A 21,666-nucleotide genomic window follows, 5' to 3' on the forward strand; every position below is an offset into this window, starting at 1 on the left:
AATCTCTCTAAAAAATTACAGAACTATACATTAAGTTTGACTGTAGAGAATAGGATTAGGGGAATGGGAGGAGTGAGGTAAAGGGAAAAGTAGCTTTTTGTTTCCTTCCCTCTACAAAATATCTTTTGTCTTCAGTACATTTACAAAGTTAAGCTTTTCCGGCATTGAGTTCATATTTAAATGAGTAGGTGAAATGAATGTAATTAATGACCTATTATAAAGTAACACTTTGAATTACTACAATAGATTTCATAGAGTCTTAGATGGTAAGGGCTGGAAGGGACTTCTCAAGATCATCAAGTCCAGCCCCCCTGCGCTTGGGTCAGATGACCCCAGCAAGGTGAGCGTCCATGTGTTGTTTGTAGGTATCTAGAGTAGGTGGGGAAAAAACAACTTATTATTGGAATTAGATTCTAACTTTTCAGGTATGTGTATTAGATGTTTTTCTTGAATGTAATATATTTGAATAAATATTGGTAGTGGGGGAGAGGGAACATTTTCTTTTTTAAGTACAGTACTCCAAATTAGATGAAACAAAATCTGTACAAAATGAACATGTTTGATAGTTTATACAAACGAGTCTACCTAATTGATACTGTATAGGTTATTCCTGCCAGTATTAACATGCTGCCCTACATTGAACATAAACATGCCAATTTTTGTGTGTAGAGATGTCAGAAAACAAATGTTGAAAAATCCATTGCTGTACATGTTGAGAAATAGCCTGTGCTGCTCAGAGTAATTGCAAATCGCCAATAGTACGCTTTATCGTTCATATGCCTATACGTTGCTGTGGTCAGGAATTTAATGGAAAACAGCATTTTCTGAGAGCACCTTTGCTGGTGTCTCTGAGGAAAATGGTTACTTGCTTTTGTTCCAGTTCACTTTTTTCCTTATTATTATGTCATGAAATATTTTTCTTGTTTATAGAAGGAAACCAAACTGCTAATGCATTGCATTCCCAATAACCTTTTGGGTCACTAAACATACACCCACACTACTAAATGCAGTGTAATCAAATATTTCAGGAGTTCATCCAATCCAGAATTTAAGATATTCTTTTACGGCATCAGAAAAAAATCACTGTTAAGGAGTATTAATTTCATATTCATCTGTTTTATAAATACACAATGTTAAGTTAGAACAAAACAAAAACATTTAATAAACTTGCCCTTCACCTTAAGACCCGCACAGCCCTTAACATATTATTACTTGCTTGTGCGTTTTTCCTCTTTCCCTTCCCACACTTCCCATTTTCTATGCACTTGTTCAGATGAAGACTGAGGCCTCTTCCTGTCCAGAATTTCCATGCCTATCTATCTATGACCTCTTATTTCCTGATGTCAAAGTCGGTTTCTCTTGTGTGTCACCCATAATCTAGATCACTAAGAGCCCCGTTGTGTGGTTTATACAAAATGTTGCATTGGCAGTTATAAGAAGAACAACACAAGGTGCCTAAACACGTCCTGGTAAATATTACAGGAATCATCACTCACTTGTCAGTAACATGCCTTACAGCAGACAATACAAAGAAAACCAGGTTGCTTGGGATGGCTTATTCCAGTTAGCTGTGCAGTAGTAGCTTGCTGGTGGTGGAAGGCTATTTATTGTAAATAAGGAACACTTGGCATTCTACAGACAAGTCTTTACATGAGAAGCAATCTGTCAGATTAATAGGAGAAACTCATCTAAAAACAGGTGAGGTTTTTTTTTCCCCTCTTTAACATACATGACAATTTCTTGTGTAGGTTGGAAATCATTCATCCAAAGTTCACAAATTTAATTATTTATGTTCTCTTTAGTAGGATGCATATTTGGATTAATATGTTCATTGAGCACTTTCTTTCAGCTGTCTTCCAAATGCTAATGGGGGGGAAATATGATTAGACACTTTAAAAGGATTGAAAGTGAAACTTTTTTTGTAACTGGAGTACTTTGGTTTGTTGAACATACTAATTTATGAACAATGGACTATTGACATATTTACAATTGTACAAGTGCTATGCAAACTTGAACTTTCATCATTCATTTAATTAGGAGCAGTTAGTGTAGGTGAGCATGTCCTTGGAAATCAGATGGCCACTTTCTCTAGGATTGTATGGGTGCTCTGATATGTCCATTTAAAGGTGCAGAGTTGTACTCTGCAAATCCCATTTAGGATTAGGTCATTAGTGATGGGCATAACCAGTCACTTCTGATGGGTCCAAATTAAATCTAGTGAAGGTTAGTTCTAGGGAGCTTTCAAAATGCTCAGAGGTTAGTAAGCATTTACTGTTATAATATATTATTTCAGCATTATGTATTACATTATTTCAGCATCTTAAAAATGTGTGCCCAACATAGTCTAAAATATGTCTATAACTGTCCTTATAGCACTTAGCATTCTTTTTCTCTTAGCCAGCTAACCTGTGGATAAAGAACGTATGCCAGTGCAATTGAGGATATTATTCAAGAAGATTCACGTTCATGTCGCACAATAAATTCTTAATAGCCTCCCATCCAAATATTGCTGCATATAGCATTTTGAAGAACTTGGGGATCAACTTACCTTTAAAGGCTTGACATGGAGCATCCCAGCAGTAAGGCAGCGGCTAAGAATGCATCACTTCTGATCAGTGGCAGCCAGTCCATATTTATCTGCTTCTGTATCTTGTCCAGTATACTGAATAAGAACCTGCACTTTAGTATCTTAACTGAATGGTAATTGTTTTATCTCTCCATAATGGTCTACAATGGAGAATATGGAATCGGAATTTAATTGCTAATGGTGGTATATAAGAGTTAGGAGGGAGCTGAACTTTTACTCTCATTTCTGTATGGGTAGTGCTGCTTCCAAGTTTCAGGCTGTTACTGAATTAGTCAATAGATCTCTAACACATTTTCTTTTCTTTAAGTTCTTTGGTAAACAGACTGGATACTCCCTTGGGGGAAGGCAGTTGTTGGGACCATATCCCAAGCTTGCAGTTTCATGCAAACAGCTTTTGGTGTTACTTTCTTTGCTCTTTCATTCACAATGAGTTGATAGTGAAGAATTGAAAGGCTAGATTGGTCAAAAACCCATACCCCAGAATTCAGTTTTATAGGTGAGATATTACAGTAACTACACTAAGTCTCCTCCTAGTCCAAGTCACCAAGAAAATGTATTAGGCAAGAAAACTGGATTGTGCTAACTGAACTTCCCTCATGACTCGGAGATGTTTTCCTTTGGGGTGGAAAGGCAACTGCTTTCAACTCGCCTCCAACCTGCTGCGATAATTAGCCTTATTCTTTATCTTGTTCAACAATCCCCAACATCCTGTTGCAAACCTGAGGAAAATAGCATGCACTTCTGCATATATAGTGATACTATGTAGTTTCACATCAGCTTGCCTTTTCTGGAGCTTAAGTAAGAGTAACAACCAGAATAATTAAATCCAGGTACAGTAGAGGTAATAATAAGGGGAAGGAGCTGTTTTCAGCAGCTAACTGTAACTGTCCTCTTCACTGGTTTCTGCTCAATTCAAGTGCCTTTTTGTTACCTGTAGCTTTCTATATCTACCCTTGTTTTCCTGTACACATAACACTGTACCCATCATCTCTTGCATCTAAAACTTCATGTGGGGTGAAAAGTGACTCTCCTGAAGTTTTTCAAGCAGAGCAACAAGCACCAGCTGTGGTGCTGGATAAGGAGTAGAGAGCAAATTGGTGCCCTTTACATTACTGCCTTTATGTAACCACATTTCTTTTAAAAGAAAAAATTCTAATCAGTCTTCCCCCCTGCCTGCTTTATTTATCTGAACTGCTAAGTTTGACCACAGGGAGTATTATGTGCAAATGTTGAGATTTGTTCTGCCTCTGCTGCCTGGCCATGGCTTTCCCTTTTACAGCCTTGCTGACACTCCATACTCCCCCAGCACCGTAAAGTCAGGAGTGCTGGACAAGCTGGGGTAACCAAGCTCACAAGTATACAGCCACACATGATCTTTTGCCGGTAAGCAGACACAGTTGCTTTAGCTTTTCCTAGAGTGGCACCTCCAGCCACTGTCTTACTCTGGCAGTGGTTTTTAACCGTTATTTCATCAGCAGACCCCTTTGGAAACTTGGAATGGAGGTGCAGACCCCTTGGAAGTGTAATTTGGGTGCTCACTTACTTTTGATTGATCATGGACATCATTCACAAACCCCTGGGGGGGATTGAGGACCATAGGCTCAAACCCATTACTCCAGTGTGCAGGGCCTGATTAGTGCAGGCACCAGCTAGGCACATGCCCAGGGCCCTAAGTGAAGAAAGGGCCCAGATGTTCTTATTTTACATAATTCTAATTATTGAGTGAAAAATGAGTACTAGAAATATACACTCTAAAGTGGGTTTGTTTGCCTAGGGCTCAGGAAAGGGGTGATCCAGCCCTACTGGGGTGCTCTACCCCCACAGGCAGCAAGTGTGGCCTTAAACCTTGGCTTCCTTTTGCTGCTCAGTCCCACTCTCCTGCCCTTTCTTGCCTAAACATGCACTTTCTTAAGCTCCCCCCCCTGCTCGGGCCCGGCTGTTCTCGGGCCCGGGCTGAGCACCAAGCTGGGCCCCAGCAGATGTGCAACTGGGGGAGGGGAGGCAGAGCGTTAGGCGGTTCGGGAGGAAGGATGCGAAGGATTAGAGCTGGCAGCTGCCGGGGCTGGGCTTGGTGCTTTGACATGGAGGAGGGGAGGCAGATGTTTGCTCCCTCCCCAGGTCCCAGGCAAGGATCAGCAAGGACAGAGACGAGAGGAGAGGAGGGGCCCCGCACCCCCCAAGCCCCGCCAGTGAGAGACACGTGCTCCCCCGCGCGGCGCTAATCCGGAGTGGCCAGCGAGCCCTTCCCAGCGCGGATCCAGCTCGTCCCGCCCTCCCCACGGCGGCCGGTCCCGCGCCTGCTCGGAGCCCCGGGCCGGGCGCCGCCGCCGCCGCCGCCGCTTACCTGGCGGGCGGCATGGCCAAGCCGCGCGGGGCGCCGTACGAGTACACGGAGGCGGAGGACAAGAGCATCCGGCTCGGCTTGTTCCTCATCGTGTCGGGCGTCGTGGCGCTGTTCGTGCTGGGCTTCTGCTGGCTGAGCCCGGCGCTGCGCGAGCTGCAGGGGCAGGCGGCGCGCTGCACGGTGCTGTCGGTGCAGCAGCCCGGCGAGCTCTTCGAGTGCACCTTCTCGTGCGGCGCCGCCTGCCGCGGCACCGCGCTCTACCCCTGCCTCCAGGTCTATGTCAGCCACTCCGCCTCGGCCGCCCGCGCCCTGCTGCACCACGACGAGCACCAGCTGCTCGCCAACCCCAAGGTGAGAGGCGCCCGAGGGGTCCCCTTCGCTTCGCTTCCCCGCCGGCGGCAGCGCCCGGCTCCGAGACATCCCCCTCGCTCTGCGGCGCTTCCCTCACGCGGACCCCGGGGCGCCTCCTCCCCCCGGGGCAGGGACCGGCTTTCTGGGGCGCCAGGGAGGACAGGGACCTGCCTGCCCGCTCCTCCTGCACAAGGAAAGGAGGCGAGCAGGAGCTCAGGCTTCAGCTCCATCCCCTGGATTAGGGGAACCTGAAAAAGTCCGTAGCGAGTTTCCTTGCTGGGGGTGAGGGTCCCAAGTCTCCAGGATTGCCCTGGGGGTCCCAAGGTACTGGATGTAAATCTCTGGGATTTGACTGCTGAGGGTCCAATGTGAGCGCACGCGTTAAGATGCGCGTTAAACGTTGAATCCGACTTGTTTTCTACAGTAGTCTGGTGAGTTTTTTGGAATGTGATAGTAATGTGCGTTTGCCTTCTTGATGTGAAGTCTGCGTGCCATCGCCCCTCACTGATGTACACAAACGCACGGGCATGCTCGCACTGTGGCAGGCACGTTGGCGTCCCGGAAACCTCCCAGCATAGACTTAAACAGTTGGCAACCCTACTGGGGGGTGGGGCGGGTTGCCTTTTCTTGCTGAGGGGGGAAGATTTCATAGCATCTCTGTCCCCGGTGGGGCTGGCTGTGCCCTCTTTTAACTCAGCTTGGAGCCTCACAAACCCCAAGCAGCTTCTCTTTGGACTGGTGCTTCATAATGCCAACAAAGACCTTTAAACATCAAGAGAAACAAGGGAAGCTGGGGGAAAAATTCCTATCCCCAAGCATGAGAATGAAACAGTTAGTTTTGTTGCCTCTGGTGTTGGGCCGGTGTAGATACCAGCTGCCAGGCTTTCCAGCGGTCCAGCTCCCTGAGGCGTGAGGCTTCTCATTCCAGCTGAAGGGAGCACCGAGTGCAATGAAGGGCCATATATGTATAGCTGGCTTGAACTGGGGACAAAATAGTGAGCAGGCGGCGTTGGAAGAGTTGATGAAACTCAAGGTGGCGGAAATAAGTGGAGCTGGGGAATGAAGAGTTAATAAGAGGCAAAGCAAAGTGTGTCAAGGAGAGACCAAATGACAGAGGAGGTGAGGTGAGCCTTTCCTGGGGTGTCAGTCACACTGTGAGGCTGGCAGTGCCCCCTTTTAAATTCATTGGGAGCCTCACAAAACCCAAGCAGCTTCTCTTTGGGGTGGTGCTTCACAGTGCTACCAAGGACCTTTATATGTCAAGAGAAACGAGCAATCCTGAAGGAAACCACCCCCCTCCCAGTCCCATCTGAGCATGAGAACAAAGTGGCTAGTTTCATTGCCTCTTGCATTGGGCGGGTGGAGAGGTGAATTCTAGCCAGGCTTTCCCAGAGCTGTACTGGTCCAGCCCCTGGGGTATAAGACTGCTCGTTCCAGGTGGAGAAGGGAGCACCAAGTGTATTGAAGGCTGTGGATGTATAGCCAGCTTGAACTGGGGACAAAATAGGGAGCAGGGGTCACTGGAGAAGTTTTTGGGGCTCAAGGTGTAGTGAACAGGTGGAGTTTGGGAAGGAAGAGTTAATACGAGGCTAAGCGAAGTATGTCAAGGAGAATAATGTATGTCAGCTGAATGACACAGGGCTGTTAAGAAGTGGGGAAGGAAGGCACTTTTCCATTTAAGGAAAAAGTATATGTCACTGAACTGTTAACAAAGACTTTAGACTCCAGATCCTGTGACATATCAACAAGAAATCCTGAAGAAAACAAAAATCACATCTGTGAGAATGAGAACACAGCAGCTAGTTTTATTGTTTCTTTTATGCTAGGGGTTTGTAATGCACAAAGCTGTAATGCTTTTGATAATGAACCTGTTTGCTTAAAGACTTACAAATGACAGTGACAGAATTTACTCACAACTCGGCTTCTTAAACAATAGCTGAGGAATTAGATTATCTGGAGCCTAACCTGCCTCTACAGAAGCAGCCTATTTAGTGTGTTCAGAGCTGTAACAGGTTTAAACATTCTGGAAATGTTTTTTTAGGAATTAAGAGAAACTAACATTTTGCTTACAAAACCTGTTTGTTGTGATTATCTGACTCTTCTCACCAGGAAGGCAGTTGCTGACAGCACTAGTGTAAAATGAGTAAGAAATAAGGCACAGGTGCTTGAAGAGATCCATAAGCATTATCACAGCCACATTACTTGGCAGTATTCTGGGTGTTCTAGTTGGAGACCTAAGAATGGAGAACTGCTTAGCAAAACTTACAGTTAAATTCTGAAAACGTAAATAGAAGACAGGCTTCTTCTCCTGTTATGGCCTCTGATAGGAAAATTCTCTAAAGCTGCAGTTTTAATTTTTGAAGTGGATGTGTACTATTAGTCAGCAAAATGTGTGTTTTTATTGCTTATTTTCAAATCAAGTGAATATGGTTAGCTGGGATAGGAGTAGACGGGTTTTTAGAAATTCTAAATGCTTTTTTTCTGAATTCTTTCGTCTTCCAAAGGGATTCCAAGGCTGTCAGTACAGCTGATGCTGGTCCAATAGAAAACTAATCGGCTACAGGGAAATTTAGTTAAAATACAGTTTGGTTTGTCTTTCTTTTTCATTTATTACTTACAGTGGCAGAATGTTTCTGACAAGTTTTGCTTATATATTCGTACAGACTTAAATTCTCAGGTCAAGTCTGAGGCAGTTATTTTTATTCATTTTAATCTTCATTTATTTTGCTGCATGGCCAATTATTTTTATTTTATTTTATTTTAATTTTTTTTGTATGTCCCAAAGTGCAAGGTACTTTGCAGAACGTTAGTAACATAAGGCCCTTGCCTTAAAGAACTGAAGAGTCTTAAATAAGACAGTGGAAATGTATTCATATGTTTTAATAGCATCCAGTGATAATTTTTAAATACTCATTCTTCTGTGGTGCTTGACTCCTAAATAGTGCAGCATCCCGAAATTTTAAATTGAAGCGTAATGAATGAGGTATAGTTGATTTAGCAGGTGATTCTTTCAGCAATCTAAATTGGCAAGATACTGTATTTAGCTTAAAACGGGTAAGGAAGTTTGTCTGAATGGTAACTTTTACTTGAGGTGTAATTCATTAATTTATCTTCGCTTTTCTGTCTGTCTTCCTTTGTCTTTTAACGTTTGTTGCTCTTGGATGTATTGGTCAACTTCCGAGCACTTTGATTGGCTGGAAGAAAAGTTATTCAGTATAATATCTTCACAAAAGAGGAAAAAATGTTTGAAAAATGTAAGTTGTTTGAGGTTTTTTTGCTGAAAGAATGGGAAGTTAATATAGAAAAAAATATTGGGACTTCCATTCAAGAAGTGCCAGTTGTAGGAACATGTTTGATTTGTTTGAACTAATGGATCAAGAGCTGTGAGTTCTGGTCTTTGATCTGTTGTAGATTTGCTGTGTTTCTTTGGGAGGAAATGTATCTTCCTGGCCTCTCCTCATTTAGCAAATGGGAACAACAATATTTGTAAGTACTTTCTTATTACCATGGGTCTGTTTCTGCATCTGTTGATGTTAGTGGTGAAGTTCCCACAAATTTTAGTGGAGCAGAATCGGACTATTTAGAAATGTTAGCCCCAAACCTTCTTACAGACCCATTAAGCAGGGTTACAGCCCTGCTGGCTTTCTGCTGAGACACTTCTAAAAGTTGCTCTGCAGCAACACTTACTAGACAAGGAACAAAAAGATGCCCAGTGTGCACACAAGCTCTCCTAGTAATATTGCAGTTTTATTGTCAACAATGATGATGGGGGGCAGCAAAATTTAGGAGCAAAAGGATAACCCAGGAAAGGCCCTCACTTGTCCCACGTTACAGAACACTGACTTTCCTTAAGTGCTCGGAGATAACAGCATTTTCCAAACCCTTTGCTGGAGGTGCTTTCTCACTGTTGCCTGTTCAGTACCTGCCAGACAGGATGAAGCAGTAATCCATGCAGCGGGCAAATGTTGTTTTCATATATTGCTGCAGCTGAGAGCTCCAGAAGTACTCAGATCAAAGCTATCCCTATAATGGCTACAGGATACTCTGTGTGAGGGATTCTTGTTTTCACATTCTTCACCTTTCACTCTTCCCACACTCTCCCACTCAGTCAGAGCCAAGGGTTTGCCCATTATTTCTTCTCTAAGGCCTTTGAAGATTGAGTGTGCTGAGGTGGATGTATTTATGGCAGGGTTGATCTTTAATTATGGGGAAGGCATCCAGTGCACTATTTGGACTGTAGTTAGAAACCTGAAAAAAATATGGCTGTGTATTGGCATGGCATTGTTCCATGTTTATATTGATATTATAATCGGTTTTCTACATCTTTAGCCTCCTTGATTCCCTACCCTAGCATATTGATTGTTGATTATAGATGTTACTGAATGAAACCAAGTAGAAAGGGTATATTTGTTGATGTAAGTAAATTCTCTAGCAGTAATTTATTAAACTGAGTAGAAAAAGAGCTCAAAAGGAATTGCACTTTAATTATTTTCCTTGAAACACTCGGGTAAAAAAGTTGAGTTCTTGTTGCCAAAACAGCTTCCTTTTAAAAGCAGTGAAATGCATACAATTGATAGGTCTCTGCAGATTTTTTTTTTATTTTTTTTTTTAAAGTTTAATGCCTGTGCCTGAAGGCAGGAGTGTTCTCCTTTATATTTTTGTCATAAAGTCTGATACGCTGCAAAAAGCTTTCCCAAACATTAGGCTGATAAAAGATAGCAATAATAACAGACTATAAATCTGGTTTAGTTTAATGACTTTTGAATACTTATTTATGAATGGATGACCAGAAGGAATTTTGTTAACCTCTCGTGTCTAATACATGACTTTTAGTATTTTGTCTCCTTACATCAATGCAAATAGACAGTACCTTGATCATCTGTGGACTCTAATTGACCATACTAAGTCCTGAACAGTTTGTTTTTAATGAACTTAAAGTTTACATTCTGTATTAACTCTATTTTTCTATTCTCATCTTATTTATACACCAGAGTATCTATCTGTACTTTCTGATAAATCAATAGTGTGAAAGTGGGTAATTTGAGCTCATTACAACTTCCTACACAACAATACTAAATTGGTTGGCAGCTTATCTCTTCTATCCGCTCCCCACAGTGTTTTGGGCTATAAAAGTATTCTAGTTTCTATTGTAGAATAGTCTGATTTAGACTAGTAATTGCAGATATGTTTGGCCTTGACCAAATATTCTGCTTCAAATTTATCAGCTGAGAGGGTGTGATAGAAGTAAGAGTTGTACCACATAAGAGTAATCACACAGTTGCACAATCCTAGATAAATTTTGGTTCTTAAAAGATTAAACAGCTGGGTCACAATTAATCCAAGATATGAATGTAAAAGACTGTATAGGATTACAGTGATCTAAACATTTGTTTCTGCCCATCTGATTTGTGGGTGCATTATTTAAAGAACAAATTAATTAAAATAACTTGCTGTAACCTTTCTTTAGTTTGCTTTGATAGTAGTAATCTTTATGTCAAAGTTTAACAGCTTGGGGCATTAGAGACCTTCCATTTAAAGTGCAAAAGCAAAAAACATCCTGACCTGTTCCTTTTGTACTATTAATGTAATAAAGTAAGCAGAATGGATTAAGTATGGAGCTGGGTTCCAACATCAGTTTTGCTAATATCATCTCGGGCAGTGAATGTATTGCTAATACATAGAATACATGGTGCCAAACTATGTTTAGTTGAGTAAATGTACAATGGAATATGTCAACTAGCTGGTGAAATAGTGACATCTGCCTCTTTACTCACTTGTTTAGAATATGTTTTTCTTTTGTGACTGCAGCTAAAGATGGTACAGAAATAACTTGTCTGATAGTTGTTTTTTAAAAGATCTGTGTGAATGAATTCTTGTATGTGTTGTTAAAAATATATACAAGCTTTGACTATATTCTTGAGAAGGTGGGAATTCAGTCAGAAAGGAGTCAGTAGTAGTGTTGCCCGAATAGTTCATGCTTAGAACTGAACAAAAGAGACCAGGGGCTGCCCCCACTACTTCACTCTCCCATCCATGCTGCCAAATGTTCACAACTGAGACTGAGCCAGGTAATATTAGCTATAACTAGAGCTGACATGAGGAAGGTAGGAGGGAAGGGAATGCTGCTCCATTATAATTTTAATGTGGGACTATACTGAAGCAGATAGTTAATTAATACATGTACATCAGGGCAGTTCAGGTTCTAAGGGGCTGGGGTCTGCACACCCATGGGCCACACAAGAGAGAGCCACAGGCTCCCTACAACTGCTAAGCAACACCTGTGCCCCGGCTACAGCACCCCCCTCCCCCACCCCTCCCGGGCACCACTCCCACAGCTGCACTGTGGATTCACCCTCAGCTCTCCAAGCCATACAGCATTGTACTGCACCACCCCAGGAAGCAGGGGCAGAAAGTTGAAGGTGAGGGTTGGGGGCAGAGCCTGGAGACTCCAGCTGCTGTCATGGCCAGAGTGGAGGGAGTGATGGCTGGGTAGGAGACCAGGGGCTGCAACTTAAACCCTCTTAGGCTGCATGCTCTCATTAGAGCTCCAATATACCATGCATCACCCCCAACCCTTTTTACATTAAAAGAACGTTCAGGTTGTAAATGGTAAGCGCTCAGAAATTAGGAAACCTCAGAATTAAAGTGGTCTCTGGAATGTTACCATGGCTTGTTGTGTGTGTGACTATTATGGCAGTCTAAATACATGATCATACACTGTATTTTCTTATGCAATTTATGCCTCATTTGGCATATGGGATAGATTGTATCAAATTAGCTATTTGGTATTTCTTTAGATACTTCACATTCATTGTTTTCTCATATATATTCATTGTTTGCTGAATACAAAAGTATTAATCTCCTCTGTGATGCTTATCCCCATAATCACAGAACCTAAAAAGCATTAATGAATTTATCTTTGTAATATACTTGTGAGGTATTTTACAGATAGGGAACTGAGGCCATGACATTAAGGTAAAAACAGAACAGTCTCCAATAATTTAGGTACCTTAAGTGATTGGGCTGAAAGTGAGTGTCTAATAATTTGCATAGCACTCTTTCTGTTAAAATAAACATTGCCAACTAACTGCCACCACACCTCTGCAAAAGGTCTGGATGTAGCCTCCCAGTTTTTCATACTTCCAGGACAAAATCCATTCTGTCGTAATCTGCCTTATCCCACACCCTGCCCAAATCCTAACTTTCCCTTCTGCCGGTCCTTTCTATTTAGAAAAGGCTGTTCCAGTGGTTAGGCTACTATCCAATGGGAGATCTAAGCAAAGTTTGTTGCTGTGCGACAGGCTTCCTGTCTGACCATGGGAAATTCACTTAGGCCATATCAATATGGCAGGTTTTTTTGCGTGCAGCAGTAGCAACCTCCAGCACACTGCTCTGCTTTACATGGGCAACCTCCTAAAACAGCAGCAGAATAGTCATCTGTTTGTGGCACTTCTGAGTTTAATTAGTCTTGTCATTTATCAATGTTAATTCATCCTTCCAAAGAAGGGTGGCACAATAAATGGCTACATTATGGCACAATACATTTACTAAGTAGGCATGGCCTTGTTATGTCTGTGCTTTACTTTCCCACAGATAGTAGCTTATCTTATCTTACCTTTATCTCACAGAGATGGTTTGAATATAAATCCATACATATTTTGAGGAATTCAGACTTCAGATGCTGTGGGAATAGAAGCTCGTCAGTGCATCAAGTATTAGGGGATTTGACAGAGTTAGTTTCTGGGATGTTAGCTGTGGTGGTGTTCTGTGCTTTTATGTATAGATCCACTTCATATTTAAACAAATTGAGATAGACTTGCATGAGTTTATGTGAGTCAGTGGCAGAGACCAATCCTTTCTTTTTTCATGCCCTTGTGACAAGATATTTAACAGAATTTGCAGATTTGTTGGAATCTAACATGACTACGCTGTGAGCACTTATGCTATGGCCTCAAACCCTTGACCTCTGGGCTTTTAGCTGCTTGCCCCAGTGTCCACGCCACTAGAGCAGGGTTAAAGAGTGGATTTACCGTGGCCGCATCTACATGAGATGCTGCTGTCCAGTGGCAACAAGCTACTGCATAGTAGCATGGGGGCAGGGGGGCACTAACCATGATGCGACACTACTGCATATTAGCAATGAGCTCTATAGCGTGCTGTGCAGTAACATCAGAAAAAAAATGTGCAAGGATGCTAATGTACAATAATGCCATTTACTGCACAGTCATTTAGTATTTGGTTATGCAAGTACTAAATAAGCACACAGTAAAAACTTCACAGTCCTTTGCTCATACAGACATGGCTCCTGACTCCAAGTCCTGGGTTCAGTTGTCTTAACTGCATGCTGATTTGCTGCTGCATTTGCAGTTCCTGTTGGGGTCAGTTGCAGTTAGGAGTGAATTGTGCTCATTTAAATCAATTTTAGGTGCATCTAACATGTGCTTCCAGAAAATGAGGCATGCACAATCAATGTCTATCTGTGAACATTACGATTTAAGTGCCTATTCAGTATCATATAGGACCTCTGTGGCAAAGACAAAGATAGACCTCACTTCTGCAAGACCAACAATGTCTGTTCTGTCTGTCTCTGCAGTCCTGCCCCATTCACAATACATTTTCCAGACTCTATACCAAGTCAGGCAGATACAGCCTGTTTTTTACACAACCCCACTTCATTCCTCTGGAATAAACTCAACTGAGATTTTCATAAGGACCATGTGCAGGAAGGCAGACTTGAACATGACTGAACTAAGGTTGAAGCCTTGAAGATCACAGTTCCTCCTCCACCAAACTGGCACTTTACATTCTACATTCGCTCACCTTTCACGGGCTTGTTCTCAAGGTGTAGCCATCATCTTGGAAGAGAGCCTCCATGGCTTACCTCTGTGTCAGACTTCATCGCAAAAGGGTGGCTTGAGTGATACAAGTGATAATCCCACTTTGGGATTCAGAATATTGACCCTAGAGCGTGTGCATCCTGGGAACATGAATTTAAACCAGGACGTGAGTCAAGCCTTATGCCATTGCAAAATGCTCTGTCTGATGAATTGCCAATTCAGAGTAGCCATCATTTTCTTAAGGCAGTTGAGAAGAGTCTCAAATCAGAGCGTATCGATAGACCTGTGCCGGATTTGAATTTCAGTATGCTTTTACACACACCAAACTTTTATATCTGCTACCAAATATTTCCACTGAATTGAATCCTGAGTCATCTTTCCAAAGAATGGCTTGGAATGAGAGAGGAATTTCATTAGCTGATAATGCTTCTGAGCTGTGTAATTGAGACTATACTTGAATTGTACAATAACTTTATCCTTACTACTATACAGTGTAGGATGTGTGATTATGGAGTCGTGTACCAATAGAAATTCCAAAATAGTCTCTGCCCTATTATTTCTTTCCTGAATGCTCAGCATACGTTTTTCTCTTCAGTTCCATTACAGCTTGGATAGGAATAATGTCAAAGACCTCCACCAAAAATGGACATTGCTGCTTGCATAATAAAGCCACTATTTAGCATAATACATCCAAAGATCTCCTTGCTAGTTTCAAACATCTTGCATCTAAAAGTTTTCTGATGTATTTGTGATTTCATGAAACTTATAGTGGGAATGCAAATAGGAGATTTTGCAGGTAACTCTGTGGCAAATTGGTCTAATTGGAAACATATGGGACATTCCAAATTATTCTACTCAGTGAGTCTACTTATGTTAGCAATGGTTGCAGTGTTAGGATTGCCCTTGTGGAAATAAATTTAACCAGGCTCCTAACTTGACTAAGAAAAGAGACAGAGACCAGAGGTGCTTATTTCAGAAAAATGTTCTGAGATAAGAAAATCCTGCATGCCTTGTTTTTGTCTTGATGTATTAAACTGTGTGTGGATCTTAGTTTTCTTTTCTCTCTGAGAACCAGAAACTGATAACTGTTCCTATAAGCACAATGTTTCCCTTTTCTTTAAGTAAACTGTCTGTGTGTGTCAGACCAGTGATTTACTCCTATTTGTTTCTCCAGGGTCATATTTTTTTTTCTCTCTCTGTCTTAAGTATAAATATGCCTGTAAACTTATAGAGTTTGAGAATTCCTTTGAAACAGACAAGTGGGTGATTCCCCTTGCTGTATGGAATTCTCCCTGTGATCACAGTATAGCCTTAAATAAAAAAAGGCTGGCTCTGTCAGTTCTGATTCAGCCACAATGCAAAGTTTGATTTCTCCCATACCCTTCATTATCTAAATGCTGGTTGTGCTTTTGGGGGAGGCATGCTGATCCAAGCTTGGTGTTCAGGAAGTGAGCCAGAGAAGCCAAGAAACAGGCTGTGCTGCAGCCTACTCAGGCCCAGAGAAGCTTTGGAGTATGTGGAGCTAATTCATTGGGAAGTAGCCTGGGGATTGGAGAGGACAGCTAAGCTAATTGCTGACACCTCCATCTGGCAGGTGTTCTGTACAGGTACTTGTTCCACTCTTAACTAGTTAACTTAGATGTCCCATAAAGAACTTAGGGTTGAGCCTTCCTAAAGCCTGGCAAAGACTAACTTATTTCCCCAAGCTCTTACCTTTCAGTCAAGAGGAAAATGGAGCAGCTTAGCAACAGGCTGGCAGCCCTCTCTGGAGGTGTGTGGGGGACAACAGCAGCTCTCCACCAGTGCTGCTGAGGAAGTGGTTAAGGAAAGAACGGTGGCCTGTACTGTACAAGTTACTGATGGTATTCCCTAATTGAGTTAAGTTAATGTAGTTGTGCCCTACTAAAACCACATCACTTTCACCTTGTCTTCCTGGATATCCCCAATGATCACAACCCTTGCAACCTCAAAGGCACAAGGGATGCAGCTTTGTCTGGATGGTGGGAAAGGGTACAATGGTTCCATTAAGAGTTTCTCTCCCTGTACTTTGCCACTCAGGGGTTGTGAAAGAAAGCTGGTTGGAAAAATGGAAGCCTTGTCTGAAGTGGGCTGGGGAAGAGCTCAGGTAAGTTACTGGCCTTTTGGTACCCAGGGCCAGTAAGACAAACCTAGTTTGCCCAGCCTGCTACCACCCCCATGTCCAAATCAGCAGTTGTAGAGAGACAGTAGAGGAGCTTGCCTTCATTGCACATGATTAGAGGCTGGGAGTTGCTAGGAGTGTCAGGGTGACCCATAGGATCGCAGTGACTAGCCGAAATCGCTAAAGCTGTAGACTGAGCCCCCACCCTCCCCCTTCTTCTCTGCATTTTCATACACCATTACTTTAACTTAATGGTGGCTTTTTCTACCTTCTGGCAGATATTGTGAGTCCGGCAGTACTCTTTACCAGCCTTAGTTTCCCTTCTTGCAGTGGCATTTGGACTCCTTCCAGCTATTTTCATAGTAAGGGTGGGCAAAGGGTTGCCACCTCGGTTGCTGTGTCTGACCTGAAGTAGGATTCGATATGATTCTTTTGAGTTTAGCCTTCTTATAATTTTCCAACAACATTCAGCATTTACAATATTCAAATGGTGTTATAAAATGGAATGTAGTAGCAAAATAATGAATTGACCGGGGGTGAATCAAGTTGGTGGTTTAAAGGGCCTCTGGCTAGTCTTCAATGAAACGGGTATCAAGGAGCAGCCTTGATTATGTGGTAGTGAGCACTTGTTTTTTGTGGGTGCAAGAAACCTCTGCTTAGCTCTGAGTCACAGTAGCATTGGACTAAATTACTCCTGAGGTCTTTCCAGTCCTGTGATTCTATGATCACTCTGATATTTATAACTATATATTACCTTCTGCAAGGAGAGGGTATACTGTAACCAAAGAATAGAGAGGTGAAAAGCATAGACAAATGAAATGGATACAAGGCAGGAGACTTTCTTCTTTTCCTTGGCATATATTTTTAAACTCTTGTTTTGAGGTTTGTGGGGGGGAACGTAATTTCACATAAGCCTCAGACCCAATGCTGCCTCCTCTGAAATAGGAGAGAATTGCCATGGTCTTCAGTGGAAACAGCAGACTTAGTCTTCATAGTTGTAATGAATACAAGGTCCTGAACACTCAGTTCTGCTTGGAAACTGATGGGAAGTGTGATCTTGTGGGCAGGACTCCACAGGTCTTAAGTCCATTCCCAGCTCTGCTACTGACTTGCTGGGTGACCTTGGGTAAGTCCCTTTACTTCTCGGGGTCTTTTCTGGTCTTTGTTTGTTTGGCTTATTTGTTCAGATGGGTAGCACTTTTGAGCATGGACAGTGTCTTTCCATTAATTTGGATGATACCAAGCACAGCCAAGCCCAGATCTTGGTTTGGGCCAATTGACACAGTTAATCAGCATTGCACAGATACTTGTTAGCAAGATAGACCTTACTAATACTAGACTAAATGGTAGCTGAGAGGAAGCGAAAACTATTTCTAGAATCTCTCACCTGTCTCTTCCCTCCCTTCATGAATTAGGTTATATCAGAGCTGTCCAGCTGGCAGCCTGTGGGCGGCATGCAGTCCCCAAAGGATAAGCGTGGGGCTCAGGTATGGTCACCACTGCCCACCTCCCTGCCATTGTTCCTGCCATGGAAGCCAGGTTCTTCAGGCTCCCCTGCCCTCCTCCAGTCTTCCCCGCCCACCTCTGGGGGCTGGAAAGTCAGGGGGAGGGAGTTTGGGGTGCCTATGCTATATGCATGGTAGGTAAAGGAGCCAGGCTGTTGGAGGCAGGTGGCTGGGAGGGTAGGGGAGTGCTGTGGTGAGGGTAGCCAAGCTGCCTGTGATGCAAGAGGGGCTGCCAACATGGTTAGGGAGATCCCTTGACTTACAGTGCATGCCTTGTGTGGTCCTCAGGGCTGCAGCCCATGGCCCTCAGCTGCTGAAAAGTTAGACTGTCTTGCATTATATAAAGATGATGGTGATTTTCCTTGAAGTTCTGGCAGCAGATCTGTAAGTATTTTATTGTCATAGTTATTGGGCAAGTTATGCCTTAAATCCCCTTTCCATTCCTCTCAGCTTCCCCCTTTGGTGATACTCTACTGTCCAGTCACTCCTGAGACCCAAGAGATGTAGTACCTTCCCCTCCCTCCCTTTATCATCTGTGTTACCCTGGCAGGCCCAGTAGGGTTTTGGCAGGTGCAAGTCCTTTTTCTGGGAAGCCTGCAACAGCAACTGCATTCAAGTGATTCAGGAACAGCTTTTTCAAAACAAAGCATTTATTTAATTACCCAAAGCTACTTAACCCATAGAGCCAAGGACAAAAATAAAACCAGTTTACGTGCCTAATTTTTCTTCACTTCAACCTTCATCTTCGTTTTCTACTTTTGCAGTTTTCTGTTAGCTCAGTTACCTCCATCTCAGGGGTGAAAGAGGCAGGATGCCCTGTTGAAGTGTGCTGTCCTTGTATCCTATACTGGTAGAATAATTAGCAAAATTGCTCCCTGGACAAGCCCCACCAGTGACTCACTCAACCATGTGTACATTTTGTGGCCTGCCTCTTTCTGGTTGGGTTCCTCCTTTCCTCCAGGGGTAATCGCTCAAGCTGTACCTTATCTTTTGCCATTGTTTTGTTTCTTGTTGGTTCCTCCCCACTCCGTTATGCCTCTTTAGATTCAAGAGCAATAACAACCAGAGCATCTCAGCTACATACAATGTTTATAAATATATACAAGCAGTCCTTGGACTTAGGACACAATTGGTTCCTGGAAAACACATCTTAAGTCGACACGTTGTAACTTGGACCCAATTTTCTCATAAGAAACAACGTTATAAATGGGAGATTTGTTCCTGAACCAAGGCCTGATACCCTATTTTCACTAAAAATACCCAGAATGTTGTACTTGATCAATTATAGATGAATAATATAGCTACATTAATGTATTTATACTGTAAATAGCAAGCATATTGATTTGGAAGGGCTTCTTTGAGGTGACTTTGCTGAACTTTTTGAAGGGCTCTTGGCTGGACTTTTTGAAGGGCTCTTGGCTGGAGCCTTCTCAGGAGTCTTGGCTGCAGGTTTTTCTGGAGTCTTGTCTGCTTTCTTAAAGAAAGTGTCCAAGGAAGTTTGGACAGATGTTCTCCAGGGAGACGGGCAACGCAGCAAACTTGTTCACTGGTGTGGCATCAGATCAAGTGTTATAAAGTCAAAACTGACATCATAAAGTTGAAACGGTGTCAATTTATAAAAGTTGTAAGTGTGAAACATTGCAACTTGAGACATTGTAAGTCAAGGACTGCCTGTACCACACTCTGTCTCCATGCTGACCATGCCTATGTTGAAGCTCACATTATGGTGGTGGTTTTTCTTCAGCTGTGCTATGCCAGCTCAGCTGACCTGAAAAATAAGAGATCTTGCACATGTTGTGTTGAAGTTTCTATCCAGGAAGTCCTTGTGGCTTGCTTTTTGTGTAAAGCCCGGAAACATGCTCGAAAATTTTATTCAACAAAAAATGCTAGAGAACACCAGAAAATAATAGAACAATCCAGCTTAGTGACCGCCAAACACTTTGACTGGGCTGAGCTGAGCTATGGCCCCAAGTGAGAAATGTACAAGAAAATAAACATAATTTAGTAGGAAGCTGAGGAACTATCCCTTTTTGTCCCCACTCTCCATGCAATGGCCTGTGCTGCTTCTAGGCTACGCGGCATAGCAGGCAAGTGCAGAAGCCTCATCCCCAACTACTGTCTTTAATAGGATACCCTCCCCTTCCCCTCAACCAACAGGTTCTGAAATGCATCATGTGGATGTGGCAGTCTTCAAAGCAACAGAGCTTCCAAACTGCACTGTCAGTCTGAAAAAATGTGTGCCAGGAGAAGCTATGTAATTTGAAATAGCAGAATATAAAGAGCAGGCTAGACAGATGCTTACTTGGAATATTTTTTTTTTAGTCAGAGATGATCCTGCCTTGAGCTGAGCACCAGCCTAGATGATCTCATGAGGTCCCTTCCAGCCCTACCTTCCTATGGTCCTATAATAAAGGCCTGTGTTCTATCTGGTATATAGTTCATGCTGTGTCTGCCTTTTTCTGAGAGACCTGAAGAATGGTACTTCATACCCAAAAGCTTGTCTTTATCTCTTTTGGTCTAATAAAGGATATTGCTTACAAAAACTTTTCTCTTTTGCATTTTTCCTGAACCCTCACAAATACAATGTCACCCCAACTCCAGCAGAATATAGACAATTTTGTATTATATCATCTGTTTCAGGAATCGGTATCTGAAAGAAGCATGATGCTGCTCATGTTTTTTTAAATGTCAAGACAAAAAGAATCTCACAGGATTATCTCACAGTTATGCAAGCAGCTCTGCCCAAGAGTGACACAAAATACATGTGAAAATGGGGATGCTTTGCTGCCAAAAAGGCATGTTTCTACTTGAAATGAATGAGGGAGAATTTGCAGCATTTTCCAGGTGCGAATATAGGAGCTACTGACAATATCTGCAGGTGCTGACAGGCACACTCAAGTTTCACTTGATCAGCATGATGAATTCCTAGGAGAGCTTTTTTCACACTGCAAAAATTCAAGCAATGATTTAATGGAGATTAACTTCCAGTTCACTTTTGGGGGGAAGGGTGTTCATCTTTATATTGGACTTCTCGTCAGTTGCATGCTCCCTACTTGTCATATCCTGCTACCTCAATTTTAAAGAGACCACAGTTTGAAGCATGCACATCGTACATGCCAGTGCATCTTTTGGCTCAGTGTCCGGCTCTGTCTATTATTAATGTTAAACTAATACGATTGTTTGTAGTGCTAGCTATTCATATTGGATTGAACAAATGGGATGGAGAGAGAGAATCCAAATGAAGGAAGAAAGAGGAAGGAAAGAAGGAATATGTATGTTCAGTGAGGCATACATATTTTTTAAACAATAAACCTGTTACTAAATTGTGTTAAAAGCTTCAGCAAAGCATCTAAAGAAGCCCTTCAACCTTCAATGTGATTTAAGCATATTTGCTGAATTGACTTTTAACCCCCTGAATTTTCTTCCTTAAAAAAAAAAAACTGAGAAAATATCTGCAATTAATATAGTTAGCTAGAACATACCTTGAAAATTATTTGTTTTGAATTTCAACAGTAGCATGTTACAGGGGAGGAAAGGGTGGAATGAGAGAGAGCAAAATGTAATAAAAACAATCTTTTAAAATGTTCCTAGCATGTACAAATATAAAGCAGCTTGTGATCAAGGGATGCTAGCTTGCTTACTGTTTTCTCTTGTTTTAGGTCCAGTTTTATTAGTATTTGTGAATTTGGTGAAAGAAATCCAGAGGAATATGCATTGCTGAGTGCATAAGTAACTCCATTTTTGGAATGTGTTTTGACAGTGTTCATTCATTCCTCCCTGTGCAAGAGAAAATCAGAAGAACTCTGAAATTGTTGCACACTGGCAGGAGTACTGGAAAGAGGAAGTTGGTTCACAGCCATTTACATGCTATTTTAACCAGCATCTAAGGTAAGTAACCACCT

General features: G+C 42.4%; 1 protein-coding gene and 1 long non-coding RNA gene across 6 annotated transcripts in view; one reads left to right on the forward strand and one right to left on the reverse strand.

The window, feature by feature from the left end:
- The window catches only part of LOC149865838 (uncharacterized), a 28,364-nt gene extending 23,298 nt beyond the window's left edge, over nt 1–5,066 (reverse strand). For both annotated transcript variants that reach the window (XR_016441798.1, XR_016441797.1), the window contains exons 1-2: nt 4,932–5,066; nt 2,549–2,662 (exon numbers count right to left, since the gene is read on the reverse strand). This is a non-coding gene — a long non-coding RNA (uncharacterized LOC149865838). The remainder of the gene's footprint in view (nt 1–2,548; nt 2,663–4,931) is intronic.
- Nucleotides 4,660–21,666, forward strand: part of KCNMB4 (potassium calcium-activated channel subfamily M regulatory beta subunit 4) — a 73,311-nt gene continuing 56,304 nt past the window's right edge. For 3 of the 4 annotated variants that reach the window (XR_016441796.1, XM_090042532.1, XM_090042531.1), the window contains exons 1-2: nt 4,660–5,282; nt 21,525–21,652. Coding sequence is in view for 3 of the 4 variants with exons in the window: in XM_090042532.1 (XP_089898658.1) it covers nt 4,944–5,282; nt 21,525–21,652 (467 nt within the window). In the remaining variant the exon portion in view is untranslated. The remainder of the gene's footprint in view (nt 5,283–21,524; nt 21,653–21,666) is intronic. The other variant, XM_090042530.1, reaches the window with a different exon arrangement.

Source organism: Crocodylus siamensis, chromosome 4 (genome assembly GCF_052110815.1).
Source record: "Crocodylus siamensis isolate JL-2025a chromosome 4, ASM5211081v1, whole genome shotgun sequence".
NCBI lineage: Eukaryota > Metazoa > Chordata > Crocodylia > Crocodylidae > Crocodylus > Crocodylus siamensis.